Genomic DNA, 17,539 nt, shown 5'->3' with positions numbered 1-17,539 from the left:
AAATATCTTTCAGGTAAAGCACTTTAGGTCTATGACCATCATGAATTTCATAGCTAGCTCTTGATAGGTCATCTTCTGAAACTTTTCTTCTTCCTTCTTCATATCAATTTCCTGCAAGAAAGTGGCTTTCCACCTTTTGAAGAATCTTGTCAATACTTTGATCCTCATAGAAGATGATGGTGCAAAAAGACAAGGTGCCATACAAACATGGCATTTTTAACCCTTAAAATATCAGATGCTTGTAGCTAAGCCTGAAAAAGATGATTTAAAAATCTTGGCAACTGTGGCTTAGAAATTAAATAATACTGAGCATTTTGATATCTTTCCTTGAAAAGCATTTTGGGTATTTAATTTTCTCATGATATTGCTGGCACTACTTGGTTACTGATCATTGCTCTTCTGATTTACAATCCAGGGATAATACAATTCTTTGGATATTTAGGAAGAACAGCCCTTGTTTTAGATGGCCGTTTTGTTTTCTTGGGAATGGGAAAAGAAAAATCTACTTTCTTCTAGAACATGAAATACATGCTTACATGTATATTTAATGTGTAATTAGTGTTAATTAAAATTAATTAACATAATGTATATTTAATTAACATTATAATTAATGTTAATTAAAAAATTATGTTGATTGTAACACATGTGATTAGATAGAAATGCTGAAGAAACCTGTTCCTGGATCCCAGTTCACAAGTTAATTCTATGTTACATTTTGTTAAGTGCATAGCTTTCTGGGGGAGATCATATATAGGTGGAAAAAAATGTATAACAATGATATACACAGTTGTATTTTTCTAATAAACCATGTTTTTCTTGTATTTTTTCCTGCTTTCCTTAACCTGTCAGCTAGTAGTGTAAGCTCTATTTGCATATTTCTGAGGAAAAACAGTATCTAAGATTCAGGTGCAGGAGAGAGTCTACAGCCATGACCTTCTTCTAATTGTTCCCACAAAGAACAGATGGAAGAGAACTGGAAGCTCATTTGACTCAGGTTATATTTTTCATTTGAAAATGAATAATTTATTGTGCAGTCCAACTAATGTGGACACCATCCTCATTCATGAATGCCAGGACTTCACTGCTGGCAGTATTCAAGCTAGTTAATATAAGGTTGTGTTTAATAATCTCAGAAAGCTGTCCTATGTAGTAGAATAGAGAAATGTGTCTCAGAATCATAATGGGATTGGTCAACCCCAGTTAAGTGAAATAGTTACTGTACAGTCATTTCCCTAATTCATTGCAGACCTTGTGAATTCTGACACTGATTCTTCCCATTTGACTCTTCAAGGTTACTATGTGAACTTGAATATATCTTCCTGCATCCCAATATGCTTTTTAAATCTGGGTATCATTGAAGGTGATAGTCATGTTTTAATTATCTACAGAGGAGTTTTTGAAATACCAGGGCCATTTGTAGACAAAGTACTGACTCAGCACAAAAATGTAGAATCATATCACCACATAAATAATTCCCTTTCCAGACAAGATGACCTCTTCACTTTCTACTTCTTGTTTGAGAGTGGACAAGTTGTGTGCATATTACAGTAAAAGTGAAGAAGTCTCCTCTTGTTAGTTCTTTTAAGCCTTTGCAAGGCAGTGCTGTTAATAGTGCTTGCTTAGTGTTATGGAATTGAAGTTAATGTCTTAATCAAACTCTACTGGACAGCTGGAATTGTTACATTTTTCTTTTCCCTGTTGGAGAAAGGGCAAGTTAGTGTTGAAAGTGCTGTATATCAGATGAGAAAGATAACAAAATGGGGGGATAAAAATTTAAACTCTGTAGATGAACCCTAACTTCTAAAATGGCAGTGCTTGAATCCCTGAATGGTTGATGGAAGCATAAAATTTTGCTACTTCCTTAGAAAAGCCAGACATGAGCTGATTATCAAGTGAAAATAAATAATCACTAAATAACCTCTGTTTTATACTTCTCTGAAATAAAAAGCTGAACTTGTCTAATCTTATTTTAGAAATTAAACTTTTAGTATAATCTAAGTTTTGTGGCTTCACTTTTACAAATACAGAGAGACAGGGCCACTCATTTATCCTTCAATGCCTTACGTGGTTTCAGGTCAAGTATTTTCCACTCGTTATAGAGAATACACATCAAAATGAAAATGGAACACATTTAGTTCATGAGAACTAAGTAGGCGGAAATTCTTCCTATCTTAACACCAAAAATATAGTTAAACACTGCATGTGTAATAACAGTTTTTCCTTCAGCTATAAACACTTCAATGCTACTTCAGTGTTTTCAGATATCTGGAAGACAAAATACAGCAGCAAGCAGGAGCAGACTAGCTTCAGTAAGCTGCATTGTACTTCCTAATAGCTAAGCATTATTAGAATTACAAAAATGCTCAGAAAATCCTGGTTCATGTGTACAATCTAAATTGGCTTATTGGTATTTCAGTTCAGGACTCGTTTGTTTGATAAATGTAGCTATGAACCGGTGTGGTTTTGTGATGTGGCATTTAAGTGTGTACAATATAAAAACTATTGCTAATTACAATTCCATTAAAGATCTAATAATATGAAAACCAGAATCATTGTTGTTGACCTGCACAGGTTTTCATGGAGCAGAACTGCAGGGCTTTTGAGTGTGTCACTTTTCCCCTTTGGCCAAAAAATACCAATGGTCCATCATTCAAGCAAGGGCTAGCCAGGAAAACAACAGAGATATTAACACTAGAATTTCTGCTTTTGCAGATGTTAACAGTAGGACTTCTGGTTTTTCAACATCTTGTCCCAGATTCCCTCTCTCTCTCTCTCTCTCTCTCTCTCTCTCTCTCTCTCTCTCACTCTCACTCTCACTCTTTCTCTCTCCATATTTCTCTGGTCCTGCAAATACATGATTGCCCCAGGCAAGTCAGATATTACTGGGTTCATGTGGAGCCCAAGTCACTGACCCTTGGGCAGTTTCACTGAGCTATCTCCTTGTCCCAAAATGGGAACACATGAAGAAAACCTATTATACGCAGAACTAGCTCAGAATGAGTAGAAGATGGCAATGGTGACTGTGAGGTAACTTTGGTTCTTCTTTTCTGTCATCCAAACCATTGACTTACGCCAAAGAAGTCATTGGAGCTTTTCTGGGAAAAGGTGAGCTACCCATTAATTACGTTGTGTGACATGATAAGCTTACTGAGGAAAAATAAAGCAATGTAACAGTGATTTTGTTGAACTAGTTTGCTCTGTACTTGGCAGCAGCAGACATAATTTCATAAATCATTCTGGAACTGTGAAGCAGGCAATCATCACAGATCATCTCAATACAGCTAAGATTTACTGGAGTAAAGCCATAATGATTTTTTGTGGTGAGGTGGAGAACAATTCTTGCAAGCAGTGCAAGAAAAAAGGAGACAAAAGAATATGTGTATCCCATCTGTAGCACAAATGCACTTGAATCTGTTTTATGTCACTCATGATACCATCATAAGTAAAAAGATAGAGTGATGAAAAATGAAAAGATGCATCCATTAATAAAGCTGTTTGATAGAACATACTTTTATCTTGGAAAGGGGATCTGTCAGCCACCTAATCCAATCTTCCACTCAAAGCAGTGGTATCTTAAAAACAATTGCCAAGGTTTTATCTGGTAAAATTTGAAAGTTTGATGCATTTGTAAGGATTGACATTCACCTCACTGGAGTGTTTGATTAGCCTCATAGTGATTTTTTTTTCTTTTTTTGGGTAATGACATCAATTTAGGTGAAAAATAAGAGGAAATAAGCTCTGCAAATATTAGGTAATTGTTTGATGAATTCTTGTAAAATTAATCTGATAAAAGTTAAGAAAATGTAACTTTATAATTTCATGAATGTAGAGCAGTCCTAGAAAATGCAAGTTCCGATGTCAATGCTGTACACTGCTCTAAATGGTTATAAACCCACTGAAAAATCATGGATATAATCAAAAGCAGCGTTTGAGAACACAAATTTTACAGAATGCTTTGTCTAATTTTTTTGGATGCATGCACCTTCTCAGCAATGCAGAGAAGCGAGCTCAGTGCACATTCAGTACAAAACTGAAACTTAATGTCCTAAGAAACGCCCTTTCAAAATGGTATATTTTTTTTTTTTTATGAAATAAAGCCTGAATCAGCTTACAAGCTGTGCTATTGGTTCACATTATGCACTGTCATAAGAGTTGGGTAGTTTCAGCCATTGTGCAACTAGGATATAGCTTCAAAACTCTTTGCTGTTACATGAATCAGATTGCAACAACCTGCATAAAGATCTGATGTGATTATAACACTGATAAAATGCAAGTTGATATTTCCTGTATTTCTGACTGATGGATTGAAGGTTTTTTCCTAGATTCTTAAGGTTTACTTAAGTTTATTTGCAAATTATTACTGGGATATATACTCCAATTCTGAATGAAAAATGGGATGACTTACAGATCCTAAAACCCAGGTCTACATAATTTATAACCCTGATATTTTTAGAAGCTGAAACTCTTGCAACTTTATCTTCTGTCATAGGCAAAGGCAGAGGAGTGGTGGTGGCAAGCCTCTTCAGCTTACACATGAGGATGTAGGAATTAGTAAATATTTCATCCTGAATTTCAGGGTAGATCTGAATGGTGAAACAGTGTGTACATATTTGTATCAATGCATCCCTGTTTCCTTTCTTTTAATTGTTACTAACACACTGTAGACTGTAGGTTGTTTTGATAGTACAACAAGTCTGGAGACTTTTACTTTGTGCATCCCAGAAAAAGCACAGGTTATGAAGAGGAGAAATTCTTGTGCCTCTCTGAGAAGTCTTTCTGTAGGAGCTGGAGATATGAAAGAAAATTTGCTGTGCATCATGCCAGAGTGTCAGCCTCTATTCAGTAATGCTGCTAGGAGCTGAAAAGTTCTGAAAAGTTCTATAATATACACAGTTTCTTTTTAAATGTAAAAAAAATTCATACAAATTCTCTCCTATTATCTATAGAAAAAAAATGCAGCCATATTAGAATGATTGTATTTGTCCTGGAACAAAAAACTGATGGTGGAAAATATTCAACAGGTGCCAGTTAAACAATGCAGGGAAACTGAGAATTCACAGATAGTGTGAACAGAGGAGGAAGTGAGAAATTGCATCTCTTCTCCTGAAAGCTGAAGTGAGGTGCAGAGCAGACTGAAATGATGCAAATAGGCTATCACAGGTAAATATCAGGAGCATAGCAATAGTCCCAACAGTAAATTGCCTGTGTGGTGAGGTGGGCAACAAGGGACTGCAACAAGTATGCAAAAGACAGTGGAAGAACAACTGAATTAATCGAGAGGAGAAAAACAATATTTAGTATAATTTAGATTTTTGGTGGAACTTTAGCAATTTGTTATCATTGCCATCTGGATTTCAGTCAGCATTCATGAAGAAAACTAACCAGAATATGTTACTTTTGGGCCAGTGAAGTCAAGTATGGGTTTCACTTTGTATCTTCAGTAAAGCAAAAAACTGTACAATAAGGGAAGATTATATTTTCCCTTATCATAGGGAAATATCCCATATCCATATCATGAAACTTCTGTTTTCATTGGTCCCATTCAAACTTTTTGTCTTGGGTCCTACATCTTCATTGAAACTATTACAACTCATAAAAAGGCATGATGATCTTGAGATGTCTGATGTGATGCCTTTCACCACTTCAATTATCCAAGGGTTTTTCAACTTAACTCACATAATCACAGAACACTGTGTGATAACTTGCCTTTTCTGCAGGTTGGTCTGGGAAATCAATTTGCTGACTGCATCTGAACTGCTCTTGAAATGTAATGCTACTTCTTACTGTTCTCAGACAGTAAGTGTATTTTCAATTCCTCACTTTGCAGCAAGAAGCATTAAGTGCTGATTTTTATGGCACCTTTATGTTCCTTCTTTTATCCCTGTAAATTTGTAACAGGCATATGATGAATACATTTTAGAAGTGGCCTTTTGCTTAACAGAAAAAGACAGTGCTGTGAGCTTAGGATAAGTTAAGGTAACTGTATACAAGGACTACTGAAGAGCAGGGTATGGCATATGTTTTATGAAAAGCAGAGAGAACATGTGGGCTATTCTGTAACATCATGAGTGGTTGGTAGCTCAAGCTCAGAAGAAATCCCCTTCCAGATGCTGGTGCAAGCTGCTCTGTGGAAGTGTGTCGGAGTCACATTATGAAGTTGCATGGGTAGATTGCACTAAGGTTCCACAAAAACTTAGTCTGCTAGTGAGATTAAGAAAATAAAGAAGGATGCCTTCTAATACAGATCCTTGCTGACAATCCTTGATCTTTCTAATACACATCTATGCTAATGGATTTTTGATCTTTCTAATACTCTAAATATAGAATATCTAAATATATACTGTAAAACTTTCTAATAATCTAAAGATTATTATTCCTGATTCCCACAAGCATTCTATGACTGCTGTCAGTATTACAAGTTAAAATGTTCTTGTATTTGGGGTTTTTTGTGTATTTATGTTATCTGTAAGGCTTTTCTAAAACTAATCCCTCAGGGAAGATTTACTTGATATTTAAAATTATGATTATCTGCTGGGGCTTTGATTCTATATCTTCTTATTTTTATTATCAGAAATATGTATATTTTTAAAAATCCTATCCCCAATATTAAAAAATAAACCTGCTCTACATTCTTAATGTACTCTGAACTATTAAAAAGACAGCAGAATACCTAAAATGTCTCATATAAGGCTAATCCAGGAACCTAAATATTGATGTGAAATATTGTTCCATTCTTCATTCAGTTCTTCTAAGTAAGCTGTGTGGAAAAGTGAGAATAACAGGAGGCTGAGGATAGTAAGTAGTAGCAGTCTTTACTTCTGCATCTGGAAAATAGAGATACTGATAAAGTTTATTAGTTCCTTCCTCACACAGGCATAGTAATTATGACTCATCACACAGTAGTAGTGTGGACTCAATTAGTAATGTGGACTCAAGTAGTAATGGACTCAATTCTCTGATAAAGGCAACTAGCTTTCATTTACATGTAATAAGTCTGCTTACAGTAGCTTGCATACAAACCTTTATTTGTGACATCATATGCTTAAGGTCTAAATTTCCAGACCCATAATTTTGGCTGCTAGTTTGCTAAAGTTTGAGCCTCACTTTCCAAGATACTGAAAGCTCTAGGGTAGAAGCAATGAAAGAAATGCAGCACCAGAGAAAATTTGAAATAAAATGTTTCAAGCTGAGCCCACAAAGGAATAGAGAAGTAAAATCAAACCCCTCCTCCAGTAAGCCTAGCTCTGGGGAAGTCTAAAATTGTTCCTTCTCTTCTTTACTTCCTTGTAAGTTATTTCTGGATCTATTTACTATTTTTTTTTTTTTCAAATTATACTGCATGTTAGCAAGATTTATTCAAAGTAATTTATCTGCCTCTTCTATTATGTCATTATTAGTGGAACATAAATATACTCACTCTAAAACTGTACTTTCTCCTTTTGCATTATTCTAGGACTGTTGGTTTCCTATCAGTAATATGAGATGATTTGCACAGGTCAGATCAATATAAAACGAAAGAATAGCAGCAGTAAGTCTTCATTCTGATCCTTTCTGAAGCAAACTTCAATTTACCCATCCAGAGATTTCCACTGTCTCACAATGTGTTCCAGGTATTTCCTGGTCTTTATGTTTAAAGGCAATAAGAAACTTCAAAATGCCCATGCAAAGCAGAGTTGGAACAAAACCAGGGTTAAAAATCTTTTAAACTAGATCAGGTGTTAGTGCACACAGTTAAAAAAAATCTTGTTTTTGTTCATGAATATCTCCTACATGGCAGAAATCATTATTATTTGTGGGTAGTAAAAAATATAAAAGCATTTCCCTTTCAGACTATTTAAAACTGTCTCCAAGCTACAGATCCTGAAAATGTCATGAGTGGAGTTGTGGATATCACAGAATCACAAGGTTGGAAGAGATCTTCAAGATCATTGAGTCCAACCCATGTCCTAGCACCTCAACTAAACCATGGCACCAAGTTGCCCTCCTCTGGATGTGCTCAAGCATCTCAACATCCTTCCTAAACTGAGGGGCACAGAACTGGACACAGCACTCAAGGTGCAGTCTCACCAGTGCCCAGTACAGGGGAAGAATGACCTCCCTGCTCCTGCTGGCCACACTGTTCCTGACACAGGCCAGGATGCCATTGGCCTTTGTGGCCACCAGGGCACACTGCTGGCTCATGTTCAGTCAGCTGTCGAGCAGCACCCCCAGGTCCCTTCCTGCCTGGGCACTGTCCAGCCACATCATCCTCAGCCTATAGCACTGCAGGGGGTTATTGTGGCCAAAATACAGGACTCGGCACTTGGATTCATTAAAATTCATGTTATATTATATATAATAAAATAAACACATTATATTATGTTTCATTTCTCTTTATTGCCACTGTTTCATTGCCACTGGTTCATATTGTTTGTGTGTGCATGAATTGCTCTAACAGGGATTTTCCTTGTTTCTGCTGGTAGCCTCATGTTTGTTTCTGTTTTTGCTGCTTACCACCTGTGATGGGCTTTAAAGGTTAGCACAGCTCTGAAGGCTCTACCTCCTGCCTCCGCAGAAGTAGTTGTTGCAAGTTCTAATGCAATCCACTTCAATTTCAGATCTACCTGAGAAAATGTTCCAGATCCTCACAATACTATTGCTGGAAACACAGCTCTCCATGGTTTCAGGTAAGAAGGAAATTGCCCTTCAGCTCCACTAGCAGAATCCATGGGGTATGTGGGCTTTAGCATATCCAGCAATACTTGCATGAATGGTCAGTAATGTCTGGAGCCTCTGCTTCCCATCTTACAGAAGGCACTGGCACTGACTGAGTGTAGGTGTCTGTCACTTTCCAGAGTCAGGCTTCTTTAACATATTGTGTGTTGGCAGCTGAGGTGTCCAGAACCAGTGGCATGGCTGTGAGAAGGATGATGACCAAACCAGCCAATGCCCACTGGGAAGCATAACAATCTCAGTGTGAGACAGAATGAAGTAAAATCATTTGTATTCCCCTGTTCATGCTGGTAGCAGAAGCAGCTTGGCTGAAAAACAGAAAGAGCTTGGCACTTTTTCACATAATTTTTTCCCTTATTACAGTTACATTAGATGAATAAATAAACATCGCTAAGGGGAACCAAGCAATGCTAAGGTTTCCCTGTAAGTATTTCAGAGACACATGCAATAAAAATTATGCACAGTTCCATGGACTTCTCTTTGGAATGCCACTACCAACACTCCCAAGTTCCCCCAAATTATCTACCAATATATGGTACATCCAATATGGAAAGTAGTAACAAGGTATATTGAATGGTGTATTAAAAATACCTCTGCCATATCAAGTGCACTTTAGAATGGCAACCTGTTCATAACAGCATTAATTTCAGATTGGGTCAATGGCTAAGACTATTTTGATATATTTTCTGCAATACAGTTGCATGTATCTGAGAAAATGCATGAGACCAAGTGATACATCGTTCCAGGTTTGTGGAGACTGTACATAATGGTTACATAGCAATTCTGAGCTATACATGTTTATCCAGTGCAACTCTGTTTTACAGGAAATACACTTGTATTTCTTTTTGTAAAGGATAGTGAAATTAGATTTATGGTTTCCACTATTAATTGCTGCTTTTACTACAACGTTAGGACATGAAAGATACCATATCACAGTTGGATAAAAATGGTTCCTGTATAATCACTGGCCTAGCCTTAAGTTAATCATAAAACATGAAAAAAAAAAAAAAAGCAAACCAAGAAACTTGGTCATTTTGCCCTCATCTTTCAGATTTTGTAATCAATACAGAATATAGATGGTTTGCTATAATTACTATATGGTAGAAATACTAGTGTGAATATGAACAAAAAATGCTTAACAATTTTAGTCAAATCAGTAATAATATACCTCTGACTATCAATATACAGTATAGTATCTGTATACTATCTGACAGTTTTGCCCAAATTTAAAGAAAATCAGAACATATTTTGATAAAAAAAAATAAAGCTGTTCTCTTTTCCTCACATAGCTTTATTTACAGTGGAGGTTCCTCAACAGCTCTACACTGTGGAGCATGGGGGCAATGTGACCATGGAATGCAGATTCCCTGTGAATGGCTCAGTGGATCTAGGACTGCTGACTGTTGTTTGGGAGCAGAAGAGGCAGGGCTGGTTGAAGTCAAAAGAGGTATACACATTCCGCAATGGGAAGGCACTCCATCAATCCCAGCATCCTGATTACATAGGAAGAGCATCACTTCTGCACAGTGAACTGAAGTTGGGACGAGCCATTCTTCAGATCACCAATGTGAAGATAACAGATACAGGCTCATACCTTTGTCTCCTTGACTACCAGGGAGTGGACTACAAGTACATTGCTTTGGAAGTAAAAGGTAAGTGGTTAAATTAAATGTAAGTGTATACTCATTGAGACATCTCCACTAAATTCTTACAAACTGGTAGGAATTGGTTAATCTGAAGGAATCTGTTGCTAATTGTCTCACCAAGATTTTGTGCTCAGCCCCCAGCTAACCCAAAGCAATTGTCTTTGTGGTGGCTAGCCTTTGTTTCAACAGCTGAGCTCCTCCAGGAGCTACTGGTGCTGGGGAGGGACAGCATCTCTTCTCTTTCCATGCTTCTACCTGTCCCCTTCTTCCTACAGCCTCTTCTCTAGTGCCACCTCCCTCCTCTCCTTTGAACCCCTGCCCTGCTGGGCCACCCTCTGGTCATTCCCAAAAGTTTCTCAGAGATGCTTTGTTATACTTACAAACTCTGCTGCAATTACCCAAGTGACTGAGGTTTCCCCAAGTGACTGCAGCTCCCAGAGCAAGGACGAGTGACTTTCTGTGTTCATTGAAGCCAAGTGGGCATTAATAATAAAGGTATATGTTACTGGATAGAATAACAGACCAGATCTTTGAAAGATTTCTGGTGTTTCCCACTAATTGCATGCCTGTGTGATGCAAGGCAGCATTCGTTTCCCACCCAGGTATTTAAGTAGCAATCTTTATCAAATACAAAAATGGACATAGATATTCTTAAGACCCCACATTAGTTCCTCTGAAAAGTCAATTTTGTTCTAATACAATGAAAATATTACACTGTTTATAAGCTATGGAAAAACAAACATAAAAATCAGTCTTTCTGGATGTGGCATATTCTAAAATTGAAAATAAGAGTCCCATAAGATTCCACTTGTCTCCTCTGTCTTAATAAATTAGTATCATGTCTTAATTAGTATTAATTAGTATATTAATTAATTAATTAGTATAATATCTTAACAAATTTAGTATCAACTGCCACCCTGTATAAAGTACCAGAGTGTCTTCTTTTGCTGTAGACATGGTAAGGATTGAATAATAAATTTTGCATTGCTCTGCAAAGCATCCTTCATCATTTTAAATGAGTGTCCCACAGATATAGCCAGAGATGATACATAGCATTAAAGGGAACCAGGGAAAATGAAGTGGGGAAAATGACTAGTGTTGCATACAATTTAACTCAACAACTTCTTATGCAGCTTCTTACAAAAGAATAAACACTCAAGTAATGAGAATACCAGGTGAAGACGAGTTTGTTTTTATGTGCCAGTCAGAAGGCTTTCCGCTGGCAGAGGTTTTCTGGCAAAATGAGAACTTCAATCTCAGTAGACCTGCAAATACCACCTATACACTGACTGCAGATGGCCTCTACAATGTCACCAGCATCCTGACATTCAAACCAAATACGAGTGAGAACTACACCTGCGTCTTCTGGAATAAACAATTGAATGGAGAAATTTCAGCTCATGTTTTCACTTTAGGTTTGTATAACCTTGAACTTGTACACAACAGTGTTCATACACACATGTGCTATGGTCCATTACTGGAGCTCATTTCTAGAAATCAGTGTAAGACTGATTATTGGGAAATGGAACAAGTCAGTATTATTTATGTTTTTGAAGTCTTAGCTAGCTTCTACTCCAACAAACTAGTCTGTATTTTTCTATATATTTTAATTTTAAGGTAGCTTTCATTATTTTCCTTCCAAAACAGAGGGAATCTTTTCATCTGCATGGGCATCTTCCCTGATAGTCTCCTACTTAATTGTTCTATCTTGTTGTCTACCTTGACTTCAGGAAGGCTTTTGACTCTGTTGCCCATAACATCCTCATGGGTAAGCTCAGGAAATGTGGGTTAGATGAACAGGATCAAGAACTTGTTAAATGGTAGAGCCCAGAAGGTCATGATCAGAGGAACAGAATCCAGATGGAAGCCTGCGGTCAGTGGCATTCCCCAGGAATCTATACTGGGTCTGGGCTTATTCAGTTTATCAACAACCTGGACAAAGGAATCAAAGGCACCCTCCACAGGTTTGCTGGCAACACTAAACTGGGCAGAGTGGCCAGTCCACCTGAAGGCTCTGCTGCCACTCCATGGACACTGATTAGCTGGAGAGTTGGACAGAGGGAAACCTAAAGAGGTTCAACTGAGTGTAAGGTCCTGCACTTGGGGAGGAATTGCCTCACGTACCAGCACAAGCCTGGCCTCTGTGAAATGGTTCTGCAGAGAAGGACCTGGGAGTCCTGGCAGACAGAAAGCTCTCCATGAGCCAGCCAAGAAAGAGAATGGTATCCTGGGGGTGCATTGGGAAGAACATTGACAGCAAGTCAAGGCAGATGATCCTGCCCCTTTACTCAGCATTAGTGAGGCCACATCTGGAGTGCTGTGCCCAGTTCTGGGCTCCTCAGGATATGAGAGAGAAGGAGGTCCTGGAGAGAGTTCAGCGATGGCCACAAGGGTGATGAGGGGTCTGGAGCATCTCTCTTGTGAGGAGACTCTCTTTAGTCTGGAGAAGAGAAGACTGAGAGAGGGTCTCATCAATATATACAAATATTTCAAAAGCAGGTGCCAATAGGATGGTGTCAGACTCAAATGCCATACAAATGAGAGATTTGACTGTTTTATTGTAAGGCTTTTTACAGTAATATTTCAGAACAAATTATTAGTAAAGTGGGTGTAAATCACCATGTTGATAAATTTTAAAAATCCTTTGTTCAGTCAGAGCAATACTTTGGAGGAACAGAACTGCTAACTTGATAAACAGTGCCTGTTTTTTAAGTTAGAAATTTACTCTTCATTCATGTTTTTGACAGCTTTAATGAGTACACAGTATAGTGGACAAAAATTCCTGATCTCTTTAATCATCCCCACATGTGTGACTGTAGCTGTCCTTCTCTCTGCACTAATAATATTTCAGAAGAGAAAATCATTCAAGAATGAGCAACCCAAAAAAGGTACATTTTACTGCCAATAGTGAAACTTTTCACCATTTCTTTATGTTTTCCTGTGAACAACCTTTAGGAAATTTTAGTCATTCTAGGCACGCTTGTGTGACTTTGGTCACATTTTATTTTTAGATGACAAGAGACTAGAAAATGAGATCTTGGATAATTTGAGTTGGGTTTTATTTCCCTCCCTGTATTGCCTACATGAGACAAGGTGTATGGAAAGATACATTTTTAAAACTGGACAGTTAGTATTCTATACAGAGCACAAAAAAGCCTTTGCCTTGTGTAAGGAGGACTGTAAAAGCATAGTTTGAAGGCTGTTTTCTTCATAGCTACAAAGACATTGTGGCTATAGTATACTGCACTATTTTTCAACTCCATTATGGCTCTATAACTAAAATGGGGCAATAAAGGACTATTGCAGTATTCCTTTCCTTGTTTACATGTGAAGTAGTACAAAAGTAATAAAGGAAATAGACTATTATTCTAGTATTTTCTTGCACATTAACAGACTCCATTAAACCAGACAAATGTATTTATAGTCATGAGAGTCTTAACATTACAACTTCAGAATTTGATTCAAGTTTTGTAAAAGAAATGTAAAGAAATTTATTTATTTGATATGATTTTATAATAAACTTAACTGTGCTTACAGCTCAGTTCAATCTAAAGGTTTGTTGAATTGTGTTGTTTCTTTCAAATCTAGAGATGTTTAAGCTAAATTTGTACATATTTACTTTAACAGACAGGAAAAGAAAACTGAACCCTAATGCAAAGGATAACAGTAAGTCATAAGCATATTTTTAAAATTTACATTTACAGATTTTTCTTTCTTACACTTAAAATCTTAAAAATATGTAGATTGCAACCTAAATAATGTTACATCAAAATAGAGGGTAGTTTTGAGTTTAAATTACTTTTTTCATGAGTTTTTAAAAAAATGCAGTTTCTAAAGATTTTACTTTCTCTTGGGCAATGTGAAATTTATAAATATTGGTTCCCTTTCACTAATGTACCAGTGGCATTCATATGTAGTTCAGCACACACTTCTGTATACAAAGTGGGATTCTAGTAGTCTTGGCTGAGAAGGATACTCAGAGAAAGCTGGTTGTTTTTTAAAGCATCAAAATTGTTTTGGGTATAGTCGGTTATATTTTTGGATCAGGCTACAGGTTTTAATAACAAATAAAATGATACCTCATTTATGTGGAATATTGTATCATTTCCTAGGGTATTTCTTACTGTCTTGTGATTTGCCTAGACATCCAGGAATTTTTACATTTCAGAGGGAAGATAGTACCTAAAAAGCTGTCAGGATGCATCTAACTGTTATGTATTAAATTTGAACTGAAAGAAAAAAAAGTACCACCACAGAAAATTATAAATCAATATAACAAGAAGTCTTAATACACCTATTTATACAAATCAGTATTGTTACCTATAGGTAAAAGTTTGACAGGTTAATGCATTGTGAGGAGAGAGGCTGTGGCCAGTGTTAACTACAGAGGCACTTAGTTCAGCCATAATTCCTTGGTGCCCACAAAGACCCTTATGTAACATACTGAGGTCAGCCCTCAGGCTGACAAGGAGCACAAATGATATAATACTGTGATGCAGATAACCAAGGGAACACAGATGCAACTCAGGGCTTTTCTAAACATGGGAATTTTTTTTTAATCCACCCCCATGTTTCTCACTGCTAAAAGAATACATGAAAAAGTCAGCAGCTTAAAAAATAAATTTTGTAGGTGAAACACGAGATTGGATGAAGAGGGCATGAATTCACTGATTTCCAAATCGCCCCAGGTTGTTATGTTTGCATCTTAACTGTAACTGATCCACTGCCATCAGTAGATATTAGCGTTAAAATAACACTTTCAGAAAGACACTTTCACCTTCCAGAAACCTTGATGCAGTCAAAATCTCATCCTTATTTTTCATGTGACAGTGTGAAACTTTAGTGGCATCATGCCATGCACTAATGAACACAAGTTCAAGGCAAGCAGCATTCTGGAGGAGAGCGTTGGTGCGTGTCTGGACATAATTCCAGTGCATATTTTCCAAGCATAGGTTGGCTTCCCCTGGCTTTTTGTATTACTTTTGTAGAATTTTTCCACTTTGTAACTTCTTCTGTGCAGTTAGGGAAATGAAGAAATTAAGGGAGACTAAGCCACTCTTTGCGGTTTTACTTCTTCATTTTAATGACAAAAAATCTTAAGTCTTACTTGCAACATGCAGTAAGTCAGATGACAAACATTTATATTTCTCAGCATTGGATATTTTTAAGAAACCCTGGAAAGAACCTTTTTTCCGTGATGAGTAGGTAGTTGAAGCATAAAAGCCACAGATACTTTACCACATTACCTTGGAAATGAGCCATACAGCTCTGGTTACAGGAACAAGGATTGTTAATGTTAAGTTTTAACTTACAACTCAAGCTGTATCACAACTGAATATGTAGGACATTTAAACTCATCGCTGAAGTCCTAGTTCTGCAGCCTTTAAATCACATGCACAGTTTTACTGACAATCATTACCATGGATGCTCTCTAGACAGATTTCAGTTTTGTTATTTAATTTATATGGCTGAACGTGAGTGATAACTTTGTTGTAATAGAAAATTCAGAATTCTAACAACTTTTTGTTGTCGAAATTCTTTCCTTGGAAAAGACTGCAGAAGATGTTGTAAATTGCAATTGCAAATTGTGACAGCTTTAAGGAGCCACTGTAACTTCAGCATGATCCAGAACACTGATCTTTCACTTTTTACCATTGTCTTGGTTTTGAAAAGACAGGTGTGTGCTAGGGAAGAGCAGTGCCTTCCCTCTGAATTAGTATAATCTTGGAATTAAGAGAGCTCTCAAGGGGGCTCTCAAGGGGGCTCTCAAACAAAGATAGGGGGTAGGAATAAAAGTTACAAAAGTTCTTTACTGATATCTATCTATCTAGATATGTATATGTATATGTATATGTATATGTATATGTATATGTATATGTATATGTATATGTATATGTATATGTATATGTATATGTATATGTATATGTATATGTATATGTATGAAGGCAAACAAAACAACAACAGCAGCTATGAAATTACCAACAAACAGACCAGGACAGGACCCCAGCAGCAGCTCTTCTGGCCGTGGACACCTTTCCCCCGTGCTGCGGTTCCCATCCCACGGGCAGTCAGTGCAGCAGCTCCCAGGGGCAGGGACAGATGCGGTGATCCCGGGGGGCTGCGGGAGCGCTGGGGGCGATGGAGGCCGTGTCCCCGTGGGAAGGGGGGAGGAGAGGCTCTGCTCACGGATCCTCGGGGCACTGTCGGTCCCGGTGTTCTGACGGGACGCTTGGAGGTGGCAGGCTGAAGCAGGGGAGCGTCCGAGCAGGGGGATGCAGGGTCCCACAGCTGAGGAAAGGCAGCTCCCGGTGTTGGGATGGCAGGCGAGGTTTTCCAGGGCCGTCCTTCTCTGAGCGAGAGCGAGAGAGCAGCTGCCCACAGCTCTCCTTTACCTGCCCCCGACCTCCTGGTGCTCCCCAATAACTCCCATACCCTGCGAGAGAAACTCCCAAAAAGGGACAGGGAGCCTACCCCTCCCCCTATCACTAGCCATCTTAGCATGTCAACGGAAAAAATTCCAGACAGAGAGGAGAAGGGAAAAAAAAAGCAACCCCCAAAACCCACTCATTTGTTAAAATCGGGCTTTTTATTTTCTTAAAACACTGCAGATTTTTTAAACTAATACTATTGCATTTTCTTTCTTTAAGATGATGATTTTAACTCTCCGACTGAGGCTTTGTACTTGTCAACTGTCACAGCTTCAAGAGACAGTGGGAGCATGGGCCTGTGAAAATTCTTCATCTTACGGGCCATAATTTGCACTTTTTCTATCTGTTTTGGGGGATTTCAGAAGGAAATTAACAGCACTTTAGCCTTGGGATAAACTGTGAACTCATGGGGATGTATTTGCACTGCAGTGATGGAAAGCTATGCCTCCTCAGATACCACATCTTCTTGAAGTACCTGGGAGCTACGTTGTCATGGAAAGTGGTTTATCAGTGTGGAGAGGTCATACACTTTACTTTTGGACTTACTGTTGTTAAAAGGATTTTTGTTTAAGAATGCCTTTATTAACTGTTCCAGTCTCAGGAACAGTGCTTGGATTCAAACATCTTGTGGAATTTGAAAAAAAATCTGTAAATACTATCTTCTGTCAATTACCTTTCAGGTGGAAACATCAATACATGCCTATATCCCATTTCCAAATCTTCTAACACTTTAAACTGGGTATTACCACAAGT

The 17,539-nt window shown here is 37.7% G+C and overlaps 1 protein-coding gene across 1 annotated transcript; it reads left to right on the top strand.

Moving 5' to 3' along the window:
* Nucleotides 1–4,210: 4,210 nt before the first annotated feature.
* On the top strand, nucleotides 4,211–17,088 carry PDCD1LG2 (programmed cell death 1 ligand 2). Its single transcript, XM_062513673.1, has 7 exons — nucleotides 4,211–4,247; nucleotides 8,598–8,666; nucleotides 10,002–10,364; nucleotides 11,492–11,773; nucleotides 13,106–13,246; nucleotides 13,986–14,024; nucleotides 17,006–17,088. The coding sequence occupies exons 2-7, from the start codon at nucleotides 8,612–8,614 to the stop codon at nucleotides 17,086–17,088; spliced, it is 963 nt and encodes a 320-aa protein (XP_062369657.1). The 5' UTR covers nucleotides 4,211–4,247; nucleotides 8,598–8,611.
* The last annotated feature ends 451 nt before the right edge of the window (nucleotides 17,089–17,539 follow it).

The sequence above is a fragment of the Cinclus cinclus genome, chromosome Z (genome assembly GCF_963662255.1).
Source record: "Cinclus cinclus chromosome Z, bCinCin1.1, whole genome shotgun sequence".
In the NCBI taxonomy this organism is placed as follows: Eukaryota; Metazoa; Chordata; class Aves; order Passeriformes; family Cinclidae; genus Cinclus; species Cinclus cinclus.
Note: the sequence above shows the minus strand (reverse complement) of the source record. Positions and strands in the feature narration are given on the sequence as shown.

Excerpts from the sequence above, each read along its gene's own strand:
- PDCD1LG2 (XM_062513673.1), top strand. The coding sequence starts at position 8,612 with ATGTTCCAGATCCTCACAATACTATTGCTGGAAACACAGCTCTCCATG. Across the intron at positions 8,667-10,001 it reads ACAGCTCTCCATGGTTTCAG|CTTTATTTACAGTGGAGGTT; the intron begins GTAAGAAGGAAA and ends TTCCTCACATAG. Across the intron at positions 14,025-17,005 it reads CCCTAATGCAAAGGATAACA|ATGATGATTTTAACTCTCCG; the intron begins GTAAGTCATAAG and ends TCTTTCTTTAAG.